Below are 19,423 nucleotides of genomic sequence, written 5' to 3' on the forward strand. Positions count from 1 at the left end.
AACCAAAGCCAAATGTATTGTAAGTACAGTAGCAGTATGTGGGCTAGCTGGCTATGATGTAAGATATTACATGTTGCTGTAAATATGAATGTATCAATTTTAAATTGTGCATAGTGTAAAAGCAGCTAGTGAAATTACTGGTGTTTTTTTTTTCTTTAGCAAGAAAATAAATTTATTAACAAGACAAGACATTTATCTGTTACCTTAAAGAACATTGCAGTTAAGAAAAAAAAAAAAAAAAAAAAAAAAAAAAAAAAAAAAAAACCATTACTAGTATTCTGAAAATATACAGTACAAAGTAGTTTTAATACTCTTTTACTTTCATAAGCAAGAAAAAAGGAAAAACCATGTACACATTTAAAAAGTAGATAGGGAAATAGGAAAGGGGGGGGGATTCGTTTGCCGCACCTATGTAGCCATAATGTGTCTCTAAAATGAGACAAGCCCTTAAAACTCATTGAATTTAAAAAAAAAATATTATGATGCTCTGTGGATTCATCAGCGTTTACGACGAACAGGTGTTGATGATCTGCAAAACAAAAATAAAAAGGCCAGTATTAGTGTGATCTAGAGAGGTAAAAAGTGCCCTTTTGGAAACAAAGTTAAAGTTAATAATAGTAACTGAAAGCGTCAACTATTATACAATGTATATGCAGTTACAAATTGTAAATAAAAATATTAAGCAATAGAAAGAAAAAGTGTACTACCTTGATCGGGTCTTAGACTTGTGTTTGCGGCTTGCCTTCTTACCAGACCTTTGAGATTTCTCCATAGACCGTGACCGGCTTCGTTTGCCTTTCTTAGATTTTTTATCCTTGTAAACAGGTGATTCTGAACTGCTTCTTCCACTAGAGGACAGTTGCTTCTTCTGATCCTTTGTAGAATTTTTTTTGCTCTCATTCCTGGAGTCCTGCCGGGACACCTTGGAGGAAGATGACTCGCTGCGGGAGAATGTTCTTTCACTCTCTCTCCTACTTTTAACTCTATCATCTTCCAGAACATTAAACCTATATTTTTCATCTTTCTTTAATTTCTCCTTTTTTCTTTCCTTTTCAGATTCTCTTCTTTTCCTATCCATTTCAAAACTTCTACTCCTTGCCTTCTCTCTTTCCCTACTACTGCCCCTATGCTTGTGTCTGCTTCTGCTGGAGCTTCTGCGATGTTCATCAATTTTACGTCTATCTCTGCTTCTACTACGAACAGCATGTCTATCTCTAGAGCGGTTCACCCTTCTCTCTCTGCTGTGACTACGCTCCCTTCGCCATTCTCGATCCATGCTATTTTTACTAGATCTCCTCCTCTCACTAATTTTCCCTCTGCTTCTACTTCTGTCTCTACGATTCTTACGTGTGACACTCCTGCTCCTGCTACGCCTTATTTTGCGTGTAAGTGATGGGCTATGACTTCGTCTCTTTTTCCTCTTGGGTAAAGAGGGAGTTGAACTATGGCTGCTTGAAGAGCTGGTACTGTAATCACTACTACTACTACTGCTACTTCGTTCTTTGCTACTGCTGCTACTACTGCTGCTGCTACTACTACTCGAGCTCCTTGATTTTCTAGCTGGAGGCCTTTCCTTTACATCCTTTTTAGGCTCAAGCACAGGTAAAGCCTCAACCTTTTTCTTTTCACTTTCTAGCTCGTCATTTACTTTTCTTTTCTCATGTATTTCTAGGTCATCGGTAATATCTGTATTAGGCTTGTCTACTTCATTTTTTTCATCATTGTTGTCGTCGTCATCATCATCTGGTTTCTCCTCTAAAATTAGGGGAAGGGAAAAAAAAAAAAACCCTGTCACTTTTAGGTAATCACCAAAACAAATATAAACTGTCAATTAAATGCAAGTGGGAAATTGTTTTTAAAATTAAAAACCCAAACTCCAGCCAAAGCTTCCTCCTCTTCCTCCCCTTGAGAAGAATGAACACTCCTGCCACATCAGAGGAGCGCTTTGTAAATAGCCTGAAGACATTCACAATGCGGCCTGTGGTGTACGATTAGGCATTTTGTTCCACTGGAATCACAGGCAGAAACGAGCAGCCTGCAATTCCAGATCACACTATTCATTCTTAATGGCACTCCAAACGCAGTGCGAATGTTGCACAACAAAAACACGTGGACAAAAAAAAAAAGCATGGCGCTCTTTGGCCTAAAAAAGGTGCAGGAGCTTCCTAGGCGCGTTTGTTGCATGCAGGGCATCAAGCGAATAGGCTACCCAATGCGCGACCTGCCATGACAACCCCAGACTGACAGAGTAATCCACTGGTACAAGCCTGCAAGCAGCCTGCTGTGAGCCTTGTGAGAGAGCCTTTCACTTTCCCCAACATGTCAGCACACACAAGGTTGAAATCAGCTTGGAGTTTAGAGTTATTCTACACCACCAGTCGTGTTGCGAGAGTCTTCAGGCCAAGTACAAAGCTCTTCTCTGATGTGGCAACATGTGAGGGCATTTTATCTAATCCTACTAAAGTGTCAAACTGTGCTAGTTCTTTTAGTTCCCCGTTTTTTTTATATTCAAGCGTTTTGCATCTCCTTGTGAATGATTTAATTTGGGATAGCTGCAGATGAACAAAGAGTGTCTATTTGGTGCAAGACTTGAGATTTAACCCTTGCATTGCTGGTGGTCTCATCCTAAAAGAAGAGTAACATGGATGGTCTCAAGTGTATTTTGTGTACCGTATATACTCGAGTATAGGTCGACCCGAATATAAGCCGAGGCACCTGATTTTACCACAAAAAATTGGGAAAACTTATTGACTCGAGTATAAGCCTAGGGTGAGAAATGCGCAGCTACTGTAACAGGAAAAGAGGGTCAACAATGCCCATTTGCATGCCTCGCTGTGCCCATTTGCAGCCATAGGTCCCCGAACTTCAAACTCGGTAGTTAAGGGTTCCTAGATGCCCCCTAGCTGCAGCCAAAATTTGTGGTCTCTGGACCCAAAGTGTTCCGAAATGACTTTGCTGCAGATGGACACAGTTGACCGACTTTTGGGCCCCGTATCTCGGGGCCACTTAGTGCTAGGCACCCCAAACGTGGTGTGCAAACCCAGTGCAACTAGCACTACAACATATCCAAAGCTGGGGTTCCTAGCACCAAGTGGCCCCGAGATACGGGGCCCCAAAGTCGGTTCAGAAAATGTCAAGCACTTTTCTGCAGCAGAGAATGACATTTTCCGAACTGACTTTGGGGCCCTGTATCTCGGGGCCACTTGGTGCTAGGAACCCCAGCTTTGGATATGTTGTGGTACTAGTTCCACTGGGTTTGCACACCAAATTTGGTTCCTGGCACCAAGTGTCCCCGAGATACAGGGCCCCAAAGTTAGTTTGGAAAATTACATTTTTTGCTGCAGAAAAGTGCTTGACTCGAGTATAAGCCGAGGGGGGCACTTTCAGCACAAAAAAAAGTGCTGAAAGACTCGGCTTATACTCGAGTATATACGGTATTTAGCTGTTTAGCTGGAGTTCAGGAAGTCACGATGCACTTGCAATATTTTCTTTTGCCATTGCCCCTGTTAATTATGAACCATGTAAGATGCACAAGAAAAACAAAAAGGTTCATGTTATATCCCTTAAAAGGAATATGGCCTGGTGTAAAAGTATAAACGATTATAAAGTGCAAATACCTGTGGTGGTCCTAAAACCAATTCCTATGAAAACTCTTGAATTCAAGTTCTAGGGCATACACATTTCTCCTTTTTTCTTTCCTTTTCAGATTCTCTTCTTTTCCTATCCATTTCAAAACTTCTACTCCTTGCCTTCTCTCTTTCCCTACTACTGCCCCTATGCTTGTGTCTGCTTCTGCTGGAGCTTCTGCGATGTTCATCAATTTTACGTCTATCTCTGCTTCTACTACGAACAGCATGTCTATCTCTAGAGCGGTTCACCCTTCTCTCTCTGCTGTGACTACGCTCCCTTCGCCATTCTCGATCCATGCTATTTTTACTAGATCTCCTCCTCTCACTAATTTTCCCTCTGCTTCTACTTCTGTCTCTACGATTCTTACGTGTGACACTCCTGCTCCTGCTACGCCTTATTTTGCGTGTAAGTGATGGGCTATGACTTCGTCTCTTTTTCCTCTTGGGTAAAGAGGGAGTTGAACTATGGCTGCTTGAAGAGCTGGTACTGTAATCACTACTACTACTACTGCTACTTCGTTCTTTGCTACTGCTGCTACTACTGCTGCTGCTACTAGGCACCCCAAACGTGGTGTGCAAACCCAGTGCAACTAGCACTACAACATATCCAAAGCTGGGGTTCCTAGCACCAAGTGGCCCCGAGATACGGGGCCCCAAAGTCGGTTCAGAAAATGTCAAGCACTTTTCTGCAGCAGAGAATGACATTTTCCGAACTGACTTTGGGGCCCTGTATCTCGGGGCCACTTGGTGCTAGGAACCCCAGCTTTGGATATGTTGTGGTACTAGTTCCACTGGGTTTGCACACCAAATTTGGTTCCTGGCACCAAGTGTCCCCGAGATACAGGGCCCCAAAGTTAGTTTGGAAAATTACATTTTTTGCTGCAGAAAAGTGCTTGACTCGAGTATAAGCCGAGGGGGGCACTTTCAGCACAAAAAAAAGTGCTGAAAGACTCGGCTTATACTCGAGTATATACGGTATTTAGCTGTTTAGCTGGAGTTCAGGAAGTCACGATGCACTTGCAATATTTTCTTTTGCCATTGCCCCTGTTAATTATGAACCATGTAAGATGCACAAGAAAAACAAAAAGGTTCATGTTATATCCCTTAAAAGGAATATGGCCTGGTGTAAAAGTATAAACGATTATAAAGTGCAAATACCTGTGGTGGTCCTAAAACCAATTCCTATGAAAACTCTTGAATTCAAGTTCTAGGGCATACACAAGTACAATTCTGTCCAAGTCAAAGTTTGGCCATTACAATCTTGCTAAACTTTTCCCTCAATCATTAAACTGTGAAATACCAGTGCCCCTACTGCCTCCAGGCAAATCAGTTATCCACCTGATTCACTAAATATGTCTGGGGAAAACAAAAAATAAAGTGTTACCTTCTTGCTGTCTTTCAAGTAACTGTTGCTCTTTTTCCTTTCGTTTAAAGGCTTCTAGCTTCTGTCGTATCCTATGGCGGAGTTCCTCTTCATCAGTATCAGAAGACTCTGAACCTCTTTCACTCCTCTCATCTTCGCTTTCTGCAGATCCATAACCACCCAGTCCACCTGTATGCATAAAGCCCAGTCCATCAAGCAGCAATGAGAGATGTCAACTTACTGCCTTCTTAAGTACACAGCATGCTGGTACTAAAATAATCCTGCTGCTGTTTTGTTCACATGCATATCCTTGTTTAACACTTTAGAGGATCTACCACTGAAGTTAACCACTGAAGTTAACTTTTTTGGGGGGGTCAAAAATATAACTTGTATACAAAAACATGAATAAAAATGCAAAACTGAACATCTGGTTTTGCAAATAAAATGCAGGCATTTATTTATTTTTTTTTTACACATACTTGTTAGTGGAGAATATTAGGGGGCGGTTCACACCACAATTTTGGCGTTCTGCATGTGTGTTTTTGATGCGTTCCAGTGCATCCCCCCCCCCCCCTTTTTTTCTTCATCTCAATTGAGGATGTGCGCTTTCCAGTGCCTTTTTATGCATTTTGCCACATTCCAGAAAATGCAACATGTTTTACTTTTCTTGATGGCCCTGGAACACACTGCTCTGGTGTGAACTAGGGCCAATGGAATCCAGGTTAAAAACTGTTTATGCATTTTTGAAGCAGAAAAAAAATGTACTTGAGTGCACCTGGTTTATACCAGCCTTAAGGTATCTCAAATGATAATTCAAAGCATTGTCATATATGCATAGTTAAATTAGTTCAGCCTGGCTGATGCTGGAGATCATTGCAGTAGACAATGCTACCCAAAAAGCATGTGCCACGCCGAGCAGACAACTTATGCCTTGTGCATACAGGAGGTCAGCTGCTCAACGCAAGCAACATTCAGAAAAAGCATTCATTCAGAAAATGCATAGCAAAGCGTTATCGGATTGAACAAGGTGGAGAGTGCAGCATCACTTCCCCACCTCTCCACCTTGTCCAATCGGAGAACGTTTTCATTCATTCAGAAAATGCAAGCCATTCTTTGAATGGCACCTATGCTGAGCGGCCAGCCTCCTATATTCACAAGGAATCAGGTTGATCGCTAAAACTGGACCCAGAGGCAAGTAGCGATCACTGAAGTAGCAGTGTCTAAAATGCAGCAAAATGTATGGGCACAAGAAGTTCTTATTAATATTGTGAATAGGTCCATTGTACGTTCTTGTCAAGAACGTACACTGGACTTATTTACAATAATCATTGAAAGTAACTAGGGTGTTTAGCCTCCTAGGATACGAAGATAAATTGAGCTCTGTTCTTGTATAAAAAAAAAAAAAAAAAAAAAAAACACACAACAGCAAGAGGAGGAGGAGTGCCAGTCTGTTTCTTTTTTTTTTTTACCTGGCATATACCCCAAAAGGAGCAAGTCAGTAAGACTAATGTGTTGCACTGCACTAAAAATTGAAATCTTGTCAATGCAAAGCGCTTTAGCACATGCATTTTGGTACAAATGCAGCCTATGCACCTGACAAAGATATGGTTTTAAAAAAGCCAAGTAAATCACAATAAGTCAGATAGTATAGTGCAATAAAAAGGTATTAGAAGGAATGAGTTGAGTTTCTTGTGTATAGATCACTCATCTCACAGAAGTTTAAAAATCCTGCATATGACCTTTCAGGTCCTGCCATCATAGATCTTCACCTGCCTCGGTCAGACGACAGCTTCCAAAATCAAAGCTGAGGAAATAGATGGCGGGACCGGAAAGTACCACCTTTAATTTTAAGTTGATGAAAAGGTGGTAAATATTTGCAGAGAATTCAATTGCTCCCACCTATCATTACTAAATTTAAAGTGTAAGTTCACCTGTACATGAAAATCTGTAAGGTGAACTTACACAGCCAACCCCCCCCCAAAGTCCCGCTGACCTGAAGCACGGCGACCACCCGTTCTGAGCCCTGCTATAGCCGCCTCATGGGTCCGGGGCTTGGAAATCCCCGCAGCTTTCACTCTACTTCCTCGCTGACAGGATACAGGCTACGCAAGTTCTGATTGGTCGGCGCCGACCAATTAGAATGCTCCTAAACCTACCTCCTAACGGGGTACGTTTTGGAGATTAAGCTGCGGGGATTTGTAAGCCCCAGACATGTGAGGCCGCTACAGCAGGACTCAGAACGGGAGATCGCCACGCTCCAGGACAGCGGGACTGGGTTCCTGTGTATGTTCACCGTACAGATTTTTCTGTAAAAGGTGAACTTAACCTTTAATAACCCAATTGAGCTCATCATTAGAACATACATAAAATTAAAATGGCATATATTTAGCCAATAGTTTAAATAAAATACCAAACATATTTTCTTTATAGATGGTTTTCTTTAATGAACTATTTATGTATATATTTTTTCTTCACAGTGAGTAAAGTTAATTGTGCATATTACATACAATAGAGACATACATAAATGCAATACAACTGATATACATAATGGGCACACTGTATAACATCTAAAGTGAACGAAATATGAATACTAGTGACCCAAAGTAAAGGTATTACCTGTAAAGGACAACTATACCTTTGTCCTGAAATCCAGTAATCCCCACCTTCCAAAGCAAAAAATAAATAGTACAATGTACCAATCTTTAAAATATAGTTATATCCCCCACCTTAAAGTGGACGTAAACCCGATTCATGAAATTTGAGCTGGGCACATATCTGCAGTGTTTTCTTATCTCTCTTCAAAGTACTGTCTCCTAGCTGTCTCCTGCTCCATTCTTCCGTTATCAGCATAACAACTGACAAATTCTCCATCACATATGATAAAAGCAGCCCGAATTTTGTGTTGGGGAGGATGATGTAAATAGATTAGCAGAGCACTGAACTACTCAACAAACAGAGCTGAAAGTCCCTATCTATGAGAGGGGGTGTGTGCCTTTCCTTCAAACAGCTGTCTTGGCTGTATGCCCAGGCTTCACTGCAGTGCCAACCAGGAAGAGAAAATTCCCCAAACACCATGTGCACTTTCTGAAGGATATATACAGGTGAAGACAGCAGTTATACATGTCAAACTTATGTAGGGAGATTTGTTTCATCTCTGTGCATCATCTGAGGCTGTTCACTTCACTGGGTATATGTGAGGGTTTACATCCACTTTAATGCATGGCGTACACATTCAGTAATGCCTTGCCTCCATAAAACACACCTGTATTTATGGAGAGGGGAGTGCTGGATGTAAAAGGCCACAAAAAATGTTCTAGCTTGATATAGGGTACACTGTGCTACTACAAATAATGAGGTTAGGCTGTGGGAGGGGGGCACTAGTAGATTTTTGAACAAAGCTGCACTCAGATTTTTATCATCAAAATGCAGATACTAAACACTAAGAAAAAAAGACATGGTTTATACTACTGAAACATATCCAGTACATTGCACCAAACAAAATGTAACTTCTTTGCCACTTTCGAACTGCATCATGAACTGGTAGAGTAAGCCAGCAGATGATTCTTGTAGCAGTCTAGAAAAGCTGATTTGAATTCACCAGTGAAATATTGTGAGGTAAACTGTCTTTACATTGCATTTCATGGCAGATACTGGACATGCCTTCATGAAAATCATGCACACGTTACAGAAATTCTTATCCCACAGAAATCCCACCCATCCAGTAACTGTGGAACACACTTACCGAGTCCAGTGAGGGAAGCCAGTGCACTGGACTGTGCCAGCTGCCTTGCAGGAGCTTTGTATCACAGCAACAACAGGAACAACATGTTAACACACATAGTCACGACCTCAAAGTCATGAGCTTCTATGCAAAATTTATTACTACTGCTGCTATTTGGGGGGGGAGAGAAGAAAGGTTAAAATACAAAATCCATACAAACGGACAAGCAAAATTAATTTAACACTCCTAAGCTTACTATTAAAACTTTGATGTAGTAAAAAGAAATCGAGGGGTTCTTGTCTATTCTTAAAAATAAGGTTAGGAACGTTGCCAAATAGTTGAAAGCTTCGTCATATAAAATAGTTAACAATCTGAAATTAGTTATATAAAGGGTCTGTACGAGTTTATGTAGATGCAATGTACTAACACTACTAAAAGCCAGCTTAGGGAACACATGTAAATCTGTCCAACTTCTAGTTACATGAAATGTGCCTAAATGAAATAATGGTTTTACAGGGAGCATAACCTCCTCCAACACAAGCCGATTATACATAAAATGCCATGCGTTATAAACAAAATGGCTACCTTTGGTTGCTTTACGATGGGTCTCTTTAGCAATATTATAAATTTCTTCATTAGTGACATCCAAAAGAATTTCTGTTAGCAGCATTTTTGTCAAAAGCATCTAGGTGGTAAAAAACAAAATGGTTTAAGTGGGTGCTATTTAAAAAAAACAAAAAAAAGAAAAAAAAAAGAAAAAACAAAAATTACTTGTCTAAGGCTCACCCGTCCAGGACAATATAATATAAATGCCATACTAGTGCGCCTGCATCAAATATATTCTTAATTCTGTGGTGCAGACATATGAACAAAACACGTACCATTTGATAAGCCCTCTCCTCTTCAGTTAATTCTGACTCACTGTTCTCTTCCTGTGGAGCTGGGGAAGGACTGCGGCTAACTTTCGGACTAACTCTGTCCTCTTCATTTTCATCATCTTCTTCTTCTTCATCATCACTGTCCTACAGAAGAAATATAAAACCAAGTCATTTACACTGAAATATCTTCTATCAATCACATTTTTTCTATGGAACTAGGAGCCAGATCAGATTTCAGCTATATGCCACTGTATGCAGGAATACATTATATATGAAGGTCTTAATTAGAGACCATGGGGGAATTTTATGAAGCCTAAAGCAGCTGTACCTGGAAACCAATCAGCATGTAGCTTTAATTTTCAAAACTTAAAGAGTTCCATCCCCCATGTAAGAAATTAAAAGTCAGCAGCTACAAATACTATAGCTGCTGACTTTTAACCACTTCAGCCCTGGAAGATTTGGCTACTCAATGCCCAGGCCATTTTTTTGTGATACAGCACTGCGTCGCCTTAACTGACAATTGCGCCTGTCGTACGATGCTGTACCCAAACAAAATTGACGTCTTTTTTTTCCCCCACAAATAGAGCCTTCTTTTGGTGGTATTTGATCATCTCAGCAGTTTTTATTTTTTGCGCTATAAACATTTTTTTTTTTCTATAAAGCAAATGTGGCACCGTAAGGGGTAGGAAGCAGAGGTTCCACTTTTGGGTGGATCTCTGCTTTAACTGAACAAACTGAAGCTAGAAGCAGTTTGGTTATTATGCACAGCTGCTCTAGTTTTAGTAAATTTTTAGCTCTTAAACCTACTAGTCTTTAATACCCATTTTTATTATTAAAAAAAATGCTGTTACTATTCAACGCTCTCTAGACATATAAAAAGTTCACAAAAAAGTTAGCATACAGCAGTCACGTGTGGCACTTCCCACAGGTTTTTAACTTACAAATTTGCTTTTCAAAGGTAAACGAGGACCATCACCCTCTTCAGCATCTTGACTCTTTTGTTCTTGCTTCATCTGAGCACGCTGCTGTTCCATTCGCTCACGTTCCAACTTCTTTTGTTTTTCTCTTTCCATTTTCTCTAAACCTTCGCGAATCCATGCAGGCAAAGTCCTGCGTTTGACAGCATCTATAATGAAAAAAAATTAAGATTTTTGTACCCTTTTCTTGGAAGTCCACTGAGGATACAGAACAACTTGATATGTTATACTGACGCCTACAGGAGGACTTAGTGAAGCACTTCGATTTAGTGAAGCATGCGTTGACAGAAAAAGGGTAGTACCTGATTCTTGAGACCAAAAGCTTGAATAATGAGCTGTTTGAGCAACCAAGAAATGGTGAAACAAGCTGGTTTACCTTACGGAGACCATCTGGTATGTAATTGACCAACAAGGCTGAAAAATGAAATTCTGCCCAGGACAGGATCTACTCTACCGTTCTTGCCATGACAAGACCCCAGCCCTCAGAATCAGGATCAGTTGGGCCCTGCAGCCAGAAGGACCAGCGCTGCAGGAACTCTGGCTTGAGCTGTGTCTAGGACTAGCCCCAAATATTGCTAGTCTGTCCTAAGCCGATTTCTGAAGGCATGGACCCAGCTGAACCTCTTGTAAGGTCTGGAACAGATGTTAACAAATTCTCTCAATCTGGTGAGCCCCCTGTTGAAATGTTTGAGGGGAATTTGAAAATGTATTTTGTTTAAAAGTGTAAGTTCACCTTTACAAAAAAATTTGTAAAGGTGAACTTACACAGGATCCCCTCCTCACCCCCGTCCCGCTGACCTGCAGTGCGGTGATCTCCCGTTCTGAGCCCTGCTATGGCCGCCTCACCGGCTTGGGGCTTAGAGATTCCCTCGGCATTCTCTCTACTTCTTCCCCACTGACAGGACGGGCTACGTTGGATCTGATTGGTCAGCGCCACCCATGTGACGGCGCCAGCCACTTAGATTGCTCGTAAACGTACCTCCTGACGGGGGGGGGGGGGGGGGGGGAGTTTTGGAGATTAAGCTGAGGGGATTTCTAAGCCTCGATCCGGTGAGGCAGCAATAGCAGGGCTCAGAACGGGACAGGGGTCAGCGGAAAGGGGTGGGGGGGTTGAACTCACCCTTTAAAGTAAATATAATACCAAAAATGGCTTAGGATTAATGTTATAAAGAGATGCTACACTATGGAGATATCCTTTTCTTTTTAATATGCACTTTGAGTTAAGCAATCGAGGAGGAGAATAAGTGAAATGAAGATCCAGTGTGATACTCCTGCAACTGAGAAGGCAGAGGTGGATAGCAGATCTGGCACACCCATCCCTTTGGGAAAAGCGTTTTTTGACCCACTTGTGATCAAGGGGTCAATATATTCTATTGAGCTACCAAGGGTTGTGACAAACAAGTGAACATTTTGGTAGAGAATTGGGAAACTTAAAATCTATTTTCATTTTTACAAAGTACACTATGGACTACACTGTGGACATTCATCTCACAAGTGACTTATTGATTTATTTAGCAATTCACATTTTATGTAGAGGATTTATTACCTGTATTGAGATTGAAACTAGTGCTGCGATTGGTGTATGGTATTTGGAACACTGGAGAGTGTGACTTGTATTGGAAGCTGGCAAAATTAGTCAACATTCTAACAGATATGGATTTTGGGGTTAGGTACAGTGTAATCATTAGTAATTTGTTTTGCTGCTGGCTTGTCTGGCTGCTCGATCAGTGAGAGATCAAAAAAACCTGGAGGGGAGGAGAAAGAGGGCAGATGGAGTGCTGATGGCGTCTTCAGGCTGTCTGCCTTCTCAGTAGACATAATTCACGCTCAGAAGGAAAGCAGGAGGATGCCGACAAAATTGTCGGGATCTCACACGAAGACAGTCTCTAGCCCCTCCCACAGGTAACTGCTTTGATATTAACAGAAAGCATGCATTGTTCTGAGGGTTGAAAACATTTTTCAGTACTAGCAGCTCACAAGGTTTAAGATTACTACATGTGGAAATCGCTCTGTAGGAGAAAGAAAAGGTTTGCAAATTTCTTATTTTTTGTTAGTGACTGGGAGAAGCCTGTCAGACAGGAATCTGTCCTGTTTAGTTAGTGCTTGGATGACAAGGATTTATTTGATGTTTTGCCTTGTTTTGTTTGCAAATTTTTTAAATAAGGTTGACTACCAATCAGACTTCTGCTGTTTGGACTGCCTTTGCCCCAAGGAAGCTGATCCTTACTTGAGCTAACCCCCCATAATATATATATATATTTTCACTATCCAAGTTTTAGACAGTTTCCTATTAATTACATTAATTATACGATTAAGAAAAGGTAATTTAAGTGGGGGAAGAGATATTGACAGTGGATATATCATTACAAATTACATCTATGTTCTTTTTTAAAAGAATGGCAAAATCCTAGGGAGTAAATTAGTGGGTGGAAGTTAGTGGTAGAAAGGGTTGATAAGGACTGGATCAGGTGTTTATAACAGTGATGAAATAGATTTGTTTGGCAGCATGGAGGCATTATATTTTATGAAGGCAAATTTATTACAGGGTGAAATCTTGCAGGGATTTAGTTTTATGCCACGATCACTCATAGGAAGGGGGTGGGGGGTGGAATACAGGTCCCATTTAGTTTAGAGTGGGTACTTTTGTTTGTAGACTTTGTTTCTACCTTAATAAGCTGCCATTACACATATATAGAACTTATGAACGAGTGCCTTCCCCCTCCCAAGGGTTGTCTTTACCAGTTGCCGACCACCTGCCTGCAGTATATAGCGGGCAGGTGGTCGTCAAGTGGCTAAGGACAATCCTCGGCCAGTGTAGGCAAAGCGGCGTACCTGTACATCGCTGCCTACTTCCGGGTTTATGTGATTGATTGCACACAGAGGGAGCCTGTCAGCAAGTCCCGGCCATGATTCACAGCTGGGACCTGCTGATCAGTTGTGTACAATCACAGCCCAGAGCTGTGTGTTGATAAACACAGAGTACTGTACAGAGGAAGTGATCTGTCAATTTCTCACCCTGTTTTGCAAACAGAGATTTAGTAGTAAAAGCAGCACACCTTACACATTGTTAGGCACACAGTAAACCCTTTGATCACCCTAGATGTTAATCCCTTCCCAGCCAGTCATTAGTACAGTGGAAGTGTATAGCATGATCGTTAATCACTGTATTAATGTCACTGGTAGTTTGGTCAGTTGCCCAGCGTACTATTGCAGTGCCATTATAAGTTGATGATCTCCACCATTAGTAGAAAAAAAAAAAAATTCCAGTATCTATACCATAATTTGCAAGTGCTATAACTTTGACGCAGACCAATCAATATACACTTATTGGGATTTTTTTTTTTTTTTTTTCAAAAACATGTAGCAGAATACATTTTGGCCAAAATTCATAAAGAAATTTAATCTAATTGGTTATATTTTATAACAGAAAGTAAAAAAAAATGTACTTTTTCAAAATTCTTGGTCTTTTTTCATTTATAGTAGTAGTTAAAAGTAGTGCAGTGCGGAATAGCAAGAAAGGGCCTGGTCATGAAGGGGGTAAAATCTTCTGGAGCTCAAGTGGTTCATTTATAAGAATTTGGAGTGGGGGAGTGTTTGTCAATAAATCAACTTGGATGAAACAGGGAACGTTCACACCCAGTCCAGGACAATACCAAATACAACAGTTATTTTCCCCATGTAGTTACAAACAAAAGTTTTCATTAAAGTGGTCTTTTAACCACTTCAGCTCCAGTAGAATTTACCCCCTCCTGATGAGGCCATTTTTTTGCTGTACCGAAACAAAATGTTTAATTTTTTCCTACAAATAGAGGTGCTTGCTATTTGATCACCACTGTATATATATATATATATATATATATATATATATATATATATATATATATATATATATATATATATATATATATATATACACACACACATATACATACACACACGTTTAGTTTTGGAAAAAAAATAAAATAAAAAATAGGATTTTTATAACAGCTTACCTGTACAATCCTTTTCTTTGAAGTACATCACGGCACACTAAGCCATAGTAATTACTATGTGGGTTATAGGCCACCTTCAGGTAATGGTACACTGGCACACCCTAAACATATAGAACCCCTCCCACTATTGGGAGTACCTCTGTTTTTGTAGCAAAGCAATACACGTGTATACCAGAAAGAGGGGAGGGACCTCTGTGTCTGTGACATCACGGGACACAGAGTAGTAATTACTATATGGGATGTCCCAGAGCAATGCCAACTGAGGGGAGGGAGACACAACCAAAGTTGGGCACCATGAGATCAGAGGATTTATACTGCTGCCTGCAGTACACTGCGCCCAAAGGCGACATCCTCATATCTTTTTACATCCACCTGATAGAATCTGGTAAATGTATAGACTGAAGACCAAGTTGCGGCCTTGCAGAATTGAGCCATGAAGGCTTAGCGATGCACTGCCCAGGAAGCACTAACAGCCCTGGAGGAGTGCGCTTTGATTTGAGAGGATGGAATCTACCCCTTTAAACCATAAGCTAGAATGATTACTTGTCAAATCCATTTAGAAATAGTAGATTCTGATGCTCCCTGTCCTCTTTTAGGACCTTCAGGCAACACAAAACATAATTTTTTTTTAATCTGAGCAGTCGGCCTTAAGTAGACCTTGACTGCTCTCACCACATCAAGACAATGTAGTGATTCTTTTTCCATAGAACAGGGTTCTGGAAAATGAAGGTAGAACAATATCCTGGTTTAGATAAAAAAAACCTGACACTACCTTTGGTAGAAAGTTAGGATGAGGACGCAATACTACCTCATATCCTTGTGAATAATAATATGGCTCTTTACAAGAAAGAACAGCCAACTCTGATACCCTTCTTGCAGAAGATATGGTTACCAGAAAAAACGGTTTCCTTGTCAAAAGGACCAAAGAATATGTTGTATCGGTTCAAAAAGGCTGTTTTTGTAATGCCGACAGAACTGAATTCAAGTCCCAAGGGTTCAGGGGAGACCTAACCGGGGGATTAAGGCTCGTTACCCCCTGAAAAAAACTACGAACCAAAGGATGCGAAGCAAGTGGTTGTTGAAATAATACCGATAAGGCCGAGACCTGGCCTTTGAAAGTACTCAAGGCCAGCTTCATTTCTTTTTTTCTCCCCATCTGCAGAAAGTCAAGGATTCTACCTATGACATAATTCCTGGGGTGCCAACCCCTGGACTCATCCCAGGAGACATATGCCTTCCAGACTCTATAATATGTGATTCTGGAGGCCGGCTTCCTTGCATTAACCAAGGTAAATACCACTGAACTTGACAGCCGACATTTCTTCAGAATGTGGGTCTCAATAGCCAAACTGTTAAATTTAGCTTTTGTAACTGGACCTTGCGAGAGAAGGTCTGGATGTGGTGGTAGGGTCCATGGGACCCCTACCGCCATCCTTATGATCTCTGCATATCAAGATCTCCTGGGCCACAAAAATCACTGACTTCCCTTCCTGCTTGATCCTGCGAAGAAGTCGTGGACACAGGCAGAATAGGAGAGAATGCATAAAGCAGTGAAAACTGATTCCACAGGAACACCAAGGCATCTGTTCCACATGCTAGCAGATCCTTTGTTCTTGACACAAAGTTGTCGATTTCTTTGTTGAACCTGGATGCAAACAGATCTAGGTCTGGGATCCCTCATCTTTGACATATTGACAGGAAGATATCGGGGTGAGGGAATCATTCTCCCAGAAACAACTGCTGGCGACTCAAGTAGTCCGTCTGCCAATTTTCTATTCCTAGAATGAAGGCTGCCGATAGGCAAAGTACATTGTTTTCTGCCCAAGATAGGATATGATTCACCTCTCTCGGGGCTGCACAACTTCTTGTGCCCCCTTGGTGATTGATATAGGCCATTGCTGTGGCATTGTCGGATTGGATCCTGACAGGACAATTCTGTAAACTGAACGTTCAGGCCCTCAGGGCCAAGTGCTCTGCCCGAATCTCTAGAATGTTAATGGGCAAGGCCCTTTCTGATCTGGACTACTTCTCTTGGACAGTTGCCTCTTCCAGGACTGCTCCCCAACCTAAAAAAGGTTGGCATATGTTGTTAACACTTCCCAGGTAACTGTAGGAAGGATTTTGCCCTTTGCAGATTTTTGGTTATTAATCATAAACTGAGGCTCTGGTGCACCTTTGGAGTCAGACACATTTGGAAATCTAAAGCTTGGACCTTCTTGTTCCAAGCCGATAGGATCCTGTTTTACAGCAGCCTCGAACGAAACTGAGCATAAGAAACGGCCTCAAATGATGCCACTATCTTTCCCAACAACCTCATGCAAAGCTGAATAGAAGGATTCTTCTTTGCTTCGACCACCTGAATCAGTGCCTTTATGACGCTGATCTATGCCTGGGGCAAAAATACCCTTTTCTGGGGGTATCTATGATCAGACCCAAGTATTCTAGCCCTCCTTCATGGTTTTAAGGAAGATTTCTCTAGGTTGAGAATCCAACCTAGGTATTCGAGGTAGTTGAATGTGATGACCATACTTCAGTCGGTAGCCCGCTTAGACCAGTCTATCAAGAGCAGATCCTCTAGGTAAAACTATAATCGTTATACCTTGGGCCCTTAATCTGGCTAGAGGAGGAGCCAGAAGCTTTGTAAACACTCAAGGTGCAGTAGCTAGACCAAAAAGCTGAGCTATAAACGGAAAATGAAGATTTTCTACCTTGAAAAGTAGATATTACTATTGATTGGGTAAATAGGTACATGGAGGTATGCATCCTTGATGTCGATTGACGCCAGAAGTTCTCCTCCTTGTAGGATGGAGACAACTGATTGGATTGACTCCATTCAAAAAAAAAAAAAAAAAAAAAAAAAAAGATATTCAGGAACCAGTTTAGATTTTTGAGATCCAGAATGGGTTTGACATCTCCATTTGGTTTTGGCACCGTGAAAAAGGTTTGAACAAAACCTCAACCCCTGCTCTTTCATGGAGATCACCATGATCACTTTTTTGCCAAAAGATGGTCCAATGCGTGAAAGAAAGACTTCTTTTTCTCTGGATCTTTAGGAACGTTTGATCTGAGAAAAATGAGGATACGGGAACTCTTGGAACTCCAGTTTGTACCCTGGAGCTATTGAGGAAGTCCCTCATCTGTCTCAACACTCTTCCTGCCAGACCCTTGAGAACTGCAGAGGTATTCCCCCTACTCGAGTGAGCGGGGAGTGCCTCCTCATAAGGAGGCTTTAGTATTTTGTAGGTTTCCTCCCCCAACACTTCTTATATCCCTGGGGTTGACCCTGAGGATTACCTCTTGAACTTCATGGCAGAGGCCATCGTGACTGCCTGGAGGCTGATGCCCATGGCACTGGAGAAGGAGCTCGTTTAAATGAAATACGTTTACTCTTTTCCTTAAATGGCAAAGGGGTACTTTTTCCACTAGAAATTCTTTGGATGCATTACCCAATTCATCCCCAGACAGCCGTTTCACTGCAAAAAGGAAGACTAGCCAGGAGCTTCTTGCATGGCGCTTAGCGAAAGGCGCAAGGCCTGAAGGATAGAATCTCTCATAGTGACTATTGCAAACATAAAGCTGCTAGTAGCTTGCCAGATCCTGGGCCTGCTGAACAGGATAACCTTGAGCACCTATCTAACTGGTCTCTCAAAGATTGACCAATTACTGTCAGCACAGGCTGAAACACTCAACCTGGCAGAGAAAAAAGTGTTTTTTTTAATAGGAATTCCAACTTTTTATCCATTGGATCCCTAAGCATTTGAGCATTGTCTGCCGGACAAGTCAAACTTTTATTCACAGAGGATATAGCAGCGTCAATTGCTGGTATCCCCACCTTTGGTGAATTTTTTCCCCCATAGGATAAAGTGTGAAAAAACTTTTTAGGAGGGGAAAAAAATGCTTATCTGGGTGATCCCACTAAGATACAATAAGCTTTTCCAGCAATGAACGGACAGGAAAGGCTTTCACAGCTTGAGGAGGCTTTAGCGAACCCAAACACTCAGTTAAGGGTAGCATAAAGGTAGAGCGGACCATTAAGTAAGAAATTGCACCATCAATCTTAGATAGTGAAGCTGATCCCCCGCATTTGACCCCTCAGAAGAGGAGTCATCAGCCTCACCTTGAGGGAATTCATCTTCTCCCGCCCCCAGTTCCTCAGTTTGTGGGTCCTGGGTAAAGGAAGGGAACCTGTCGCATTCTGTCCCACACTGGGATGCGATTAAAGCCACTAACCTTTTTTCCAATCCTATCATAGCTGAGGAAAAAAACCTCTTTAGTAATATAGACAGGGGCTGCAGTGTTGAAAACAGTTGCAAACATTTCATGGCCCCGATGCTCACTCTGACCAGCCACCCCCTCTGGGGAGGATGCCATTGTAGAGATGAGTAGGCTTTCCAGAGCTTGAGGGAGACCCTTGTAGCCCTTTTTTGGGGGCGTTTCAACCCCCCTTCTGACCATAGCCTGATGCACAAATGCAGAGGTACAACCAGAAGTAATTGCATCCACTGCTTGAGCAATAGTCCAGCAACTGCTATTAATGCTCAGCCTGATGCTTTTAGTAAATGTGTGAATGCCTGTGTCACTAACCTCTTAACATGCCCCTTTTTGCTTGTGTCCCTCCGACATCTGCAGCCAGCAAAAATGGAGCTTTTAAATATACTCCCACGCTGGACGTTGCTGCACGCCAACGCCGCGCTAAGCCCCGTCCCTTCAGCCACAACGTGCCCCTCTCTCTTCAAAAGAGGGTTTTCCTGTGCGAGCGCGGGCCTCCAATCCGACAGGATTGGCGTGTGTGTGGGGGTTTTGTAAGGAGACCTGTGACAAGCCGCCGTGCAGGGGCGGTGAAAAAAACGGTGCAGCATCACT

At 41.7% G+C, this 19,423-nt stretch overlaps 1 protein-coding gene across 1 annotated transcript in view; it reads right to left on the minus strand.

Moving 5' to 3' along the window:
* Positions 1–276: 276 nt before the first annotated feature.
* The window catches only part of PNISR (PNN interacting serine and arginine rich protein), a 55,831-nt gene continuing 36,684 nt past the window's right edge, over positions 277–19,423 (minus strand). The window contains exons 6-12 of the mRNA XM_073626985.1: positions 10,533–10,717; positions 9,595–9,735; positions 9,299–9,398; positions 8,735–8,788; positions 5,014–5,181; positions 708–1,755; positions 277–529 (exon numbers count right to left, since the gene is read on the minus strand). Coding sequence (XP_073483086.1) covers positions 499–529; positions 708–1,755; positions 5,014–5,181; positions 8,735–8,788; positions 9,299–9,398; positions 9,595–9,735; positions 10,533–10,717 — 1,727 coding nt within the window. The 3' untranslated portion in view covers positions 277–498. The remainder of the gene's footprint in view (positions 530–707; positions 1,756–5,013; positions 5,182–8,734; positions 8,789–9,298; positions 9,399–9,594; positions 9,736–10,532; positions 10,718–19,423) is intronic.

This window comes from Aquarana catesbeiana, linkage group LG04, assembly GCF_042186555.1.
Source record: "Aquarana catesbeiana isolate 2022-GZ linkage group LG04, ASM4218655v1, whole genome shotgun sequence".
NCBI classification, from domain to species: domain Eukaryota; kingdom Metazoa; phylum Chordata; class Amphibia; order Anura; family Ranidae; genus Aquarana; species Aquarana catesbeiana.